At 53.7% G+C, this 4,390-nt stretch overlaps 1 protein-coding gene across 1 annotated transcript; it reads right to left on the minus strand.

The window, feature by feature from the left end:
- Positions 1-944: 944 nt before the first annotated feature.
- SLITRK1 (SLIT and NTRK like family member 1) lies at positions 945-3,023 on the minus strand (the record flags this gene model as incomplete). The annotated part of the gene is made up of 1 exon (XM_082303966.1): positions 945-3,023. One exon carries the CDS (start codon positions 3,021-3,023, stop codon positions 945-947), a length of 2,079 nt encoding a protein of 692 aa, XP_082160092.1.
- Between the last annotated feature and the right edge of the window lie 1,367 nt (positions 3,024-4,390).

A 4,390-nucleotide genomic window follows, 5' to 3' on the forward strand; every position in this document is an offset into this window, starting at 1 on the left:
CCCCCCCGAAAACCGAAAAACAACCCACCATCAACAAAACAAATCTCTCCCAGCAAAGTAATTCCCATCTCAAAAAAAAAAAAAAAAAAGAAAAAAGAAAAAAATCCAATGAGAATATTCATGCAACTATGTCTTAAATAAAACCTTTACAATTTTTTCCACGGTAAAAGTACGATCTCTACTGCCTATTGATCACACAAAAATGGCGAAATGGCACTTTTTATTATTATACTGTATTTCGTATATAGAAGGTTTGATACGAAGGGACTTATCAGGTAAGAGGGACGATGGTGTGAACTAGACGCTGCTTCCAGTTGGGGGCTGGAGCGTCCCTGGGGTGCGTTGTATCCATGCGAGCCATGCAGCACTTTTTTTTTTTTTTTTTGTCCATCTGTCTGTTTGTTTCGGAGTCGGAGTCATTTATTTACATTACATTCATGCCTTCGTGCAACTTTCCACTCCTGCTTTGCTGTCAGGAGGAGGCCGACACCGGCCTTTCCTCCGCCCCCCTCCTCTTCCCGGCCTCTCGGAGAGGGGTCGGTCCACAAGGGAAGAGGGCAAAAAAGCAAAACAAACCCCAACACAATAGAACAAAAGCCCAACAAAACCAGGAGCCGTGTTTCACCCTGCCGGAGCCGAAGGAAGCGCGTCCTCTCTCGTCCGTTGCAGCCCCGGCAGCGCACGGGCGGAGGATGCGCCTACCGCGCCGGGCTGCGCGGAGCTGCGAGGATGCGCCCGGGCGCCGGGCTCCCCCCCACCGCGCACCGGGCCTCGGTGCTTGCTATGGGGGTCGTTAGGAGGGGCGTGCGTGCGTGCATGTGTGTGTTTTGTTTCTCACAAACGGTAGCCGAGGTGCAGAGCCGTCCCCGGCCGGCGTTTGCCGCCCCACCGGCCGGAGCGCGAAGGGCCGGTCCCAGGTGGCGGCCCCCGCCCCGCCCGCCGCCTCAGTCCGACAGGGAGTGGGAGCCGCAGTCGTAAACCCTGTGGGCCCCGTCGGTGCTGTAGGGCCCGTTGTGCCAGTAGGACGAGTCGCAGACTGTCTGCAAGGAGTTGATTTCGGATGCAGAGGAGTTGGCGTCCCTCCTCTTGGACCGCTTTCTGTTCCTCAGGATGAACACCAGCATGCCAACCACTGTGAAGGCAGAGGTCACAAAAACCAGCAGAAGCCCTGGCACCAGCACCGAAATAGAGACCCGACTGGTCTCCAAGTAGGAGTTGGAATGAGTACCTGTCTCTGTCAACCCGGTGCTGTTTTTGTTAGTAGAAGTTAATGTGGGTGAGATTTTTAACTGAGGGCAAATCATGTCATTGGAGAGAGACTCGAAATCCTCCTTGAAGAAATCTTCGGGGGACTCGCACCTCAGGTCGCTCATAATCACCTTGGGGCGCAGCATCTCCGCCCACTGTTTGAAAGGCACGATAGGGCAAGTACAGTCCCACGGGTTGCCGTGCAGGTCGATCTGGGTGATGGAGGTGAGCTGGTCCAGCACCCCGGCCACCGGGAGGTACATGAAGTAATTGTTGTGTATGCTCAGCTTGGAAAGCGAGACCCCGGCGAACACGTCTACTGGGAGAGACCTCAGCAGGTTGTTGTTGAGGATGAGGACTCTCAGTTTGGGCATCGCATTGAAGGTGCCGGGCATGATCAGCTGGATCCCATTAAATTCCACGTTCAGGTACTCCAGGTTTTGCAGCCCAGCGAATTTCTCCCGGGACAGGGTGTCTAAGTAGTTGCTATCCATGTAGAGCCATCGGAGATCAAAGAGGTTCTTGAATGTGTTGTTCTCGACGGTGGCAATGTTGTTGTTGCCCAGATCGAGTAAATTAAGTTTCCGGTAATCCAGAAAGTGAGATTTCCTGATGGTGTGTATTTTGTTGTCTCTCAGAAACAGCTCCTGAACATTGGACGGCTTGGGCTTCAAATCCACCAAGCTGCTCACATTCCTGTCATTGCAATTAACCTTTAAACCTGAGCCAGGGATCTGATCGCAGCTGCAGATCTGCGGGCAGGACATGGTAGCCGGTAGCTTGCTTTTGACGCTCACTGTTGACACGGCAGCAGTGGGTCTGGTCTTGATTTGCCAGTTGACGGGAATCTTTGTACCTCCGTTTGGAGCAGATCCTGGCGTGGCAGGGTCTTCTTTGCCATGTATTTTAAAGGGGGTTGGAATGGGACCAGGATCGCAGGTTTCTTCTTCGGCAGGGGGAGCAGCTAGGCTAGAATCCACTCTGTTCTTTTTGCACAGCTCTTGCTCTGTGGTCTCATTTAAATCTTTGCCCTGCAACCTAGTGGGAGCCTCACAAATCACTCTGCCGATCAAAGCATTTTTGGGTATGTTTTCCAGCCATTCCTTCAATGACAGCAGATCGCAAGTGCAGTCCCAGGGGTTATCCTCTAGCAGGATTTCAGCAATGCCTGGGATCTGCTCCAGGACCTCCTCGTAAGGCAAGGTTTTAAGACGGTTTCCCCGGAGGTCGAGGTGGGTGATCGGCACATACTGAAACACGTTGGGGGGCAAGGTGCTGATGAGATTGTCATTTAAAATCAGCACCTCTAGCTTGTTTAAGTCCCTAAATGCTCCCGGGTCAATATCCCGCAATAGATTAAAATCTGCCTGGAGGTATTCCAGATCGTCCAGCCCCAGGAAAGTCTGCTTCCTGAACGATTTGATCTTGTTGTTGTTTATGTGCAAGCGTTTCACCAGCTGCAGCCCAAGGAAAGCCCCAGGAACAATCTCATGCAAACCGTTGTTTTCCATGTGCAAACTGACTGCATTGTAAAAGTTAGCAAACTCATTAGGGAAAAGTCGAGTCAGGGAATTGCCATGCAGGAATAAATGGTAAAACTGGGAAGTTGGGGCGGTGAAATGTTGCAGGCTGGTAAATCCCTTTTTCTCACAGTCTACGTGCAAATCCCCTTCTATCTCGTTGCAGGCACAGATCTTCTCTTTGCAAACGTCCCCTGTAACGTTTCCAGCAGCAAAACAAAGAGACGTCTCCAGCAACAGAATCCAAAGCAGCATTTTTAAACCGAGCAATTCATTCCCGATCTCATCACAAAGTAACAGCAACCATCCTCCTCACACGGAAAGCAATTCCAGTTCATTCAATACATGAAATGTCCGAACCACCACCAAAGGGGGAGAAAAAAAAATGCGATGAGAGGGAGCAGGGAGGGTCGGCGGAGGGGGGGGACTCTTTCTTTTCTCCTCTCTCCCTCTCTCCCCCCCCCCACGTACAACTGCAACAGCCCAGATTCCAGTCAATAATTATATCCACAAACTATCCAGGCACGTACTGCCAGGCACGCAAAAAAAAAAAAAAAAAAAAAAAAAAAAAAAAAAAAAAGTGGAAGGAAAAAAAAAATCCCCCTCCTCGATTTCCCCCCCCCCCCTCGACGCCTCCCGGGCGGCTAAGTGGAGGTCTGCCGGCCGAGCTGGCTCACCGGCACGGGAACGGTGCTGCTAGCCACCGGCCGCCGCTGCATGTTAGAGAGGCGCAGGCGGAGAGCGCGGCGCCGGCCGCGGAGGCTGCCGCTGGCCGCGGAGGCTGCCGCTGCGCGCGGCTCCGCGCCGGACCGACCTTGCCGCGCGGCCGCGGAGCCGCGCTCCTGGCTGCCCGCCGCCCGCCGGGCGCTGTCCAGCGCCCCGGTGCTGAAATCGCGCCCCCGCCTAGGCGCTGCCCGCCCGGCCGCCGGCGCTGCGCGGCGCCTGCCCCCGCTGCGGTGCGCGGCTGCCCATGCTGCCGGCGGCCGGAGCCTGCCGCGGGGCCGGGGCCGCCCGCCCGCCCGCCCGCGCCGCGCCGCGCCGCGCCTCGCCTCGCCCTGCCGGCCGCGCTGCCTCCCCTCCTCGCTCGCTCGCTCGCTCTTCTTTCCTTTTTCTTCCGCTGCTGCCGAGTCGCACGCTCGCACACACTCACATGCACGCAGAGGGAGAGTTGCTAAGAGGCTCTGCTCGTTTCAACCTGGTGCACTCTGAAAGATCTGACACCCTCTGCTGAGCTGCAGTGGCAAAAATCCATCTGCTGAGGGAATGCTGGAGGAAAAAAAAAATCAATCCACGTACAGGGCAAGCGTTAAAAACGCTGGCATTAAAAGCTGTCGATCTATTTAGATGCTTTCTCCTAAATGGATTATTTAATTTATTTCTTTTCTTTTAAGATGGAAAGTTCGACATTCCCCTCCTCCCGACCAGTTCTTTATTGCCTCCATTCACACACACTTACACCTGCACAAACAGGCGAGGAAGGTGCCTTTGCCTTATTGTATTTCCCAATGGCTTGAACAGAATTAGTGTCAGGGTGTCAAGCGAATAGCAATTTGAGGTAATTATTCTGCACGCCATTTTTATCGTTGCTTTAAATGCGTTTCTTCCTCCCCTGCATTCTATAG

Source organism: Platalea leucorodia (genome assembly GCF_965183815.1).
Source record: "Platalea leucorodia genome assembly, chromosome: 2".
Lineage (NCBI taxonomy): Eukaryota > Metazoa > Chordata > Aves > Pelecaniformes > Threskiornithidae > Platalea > Platalea leucorodia.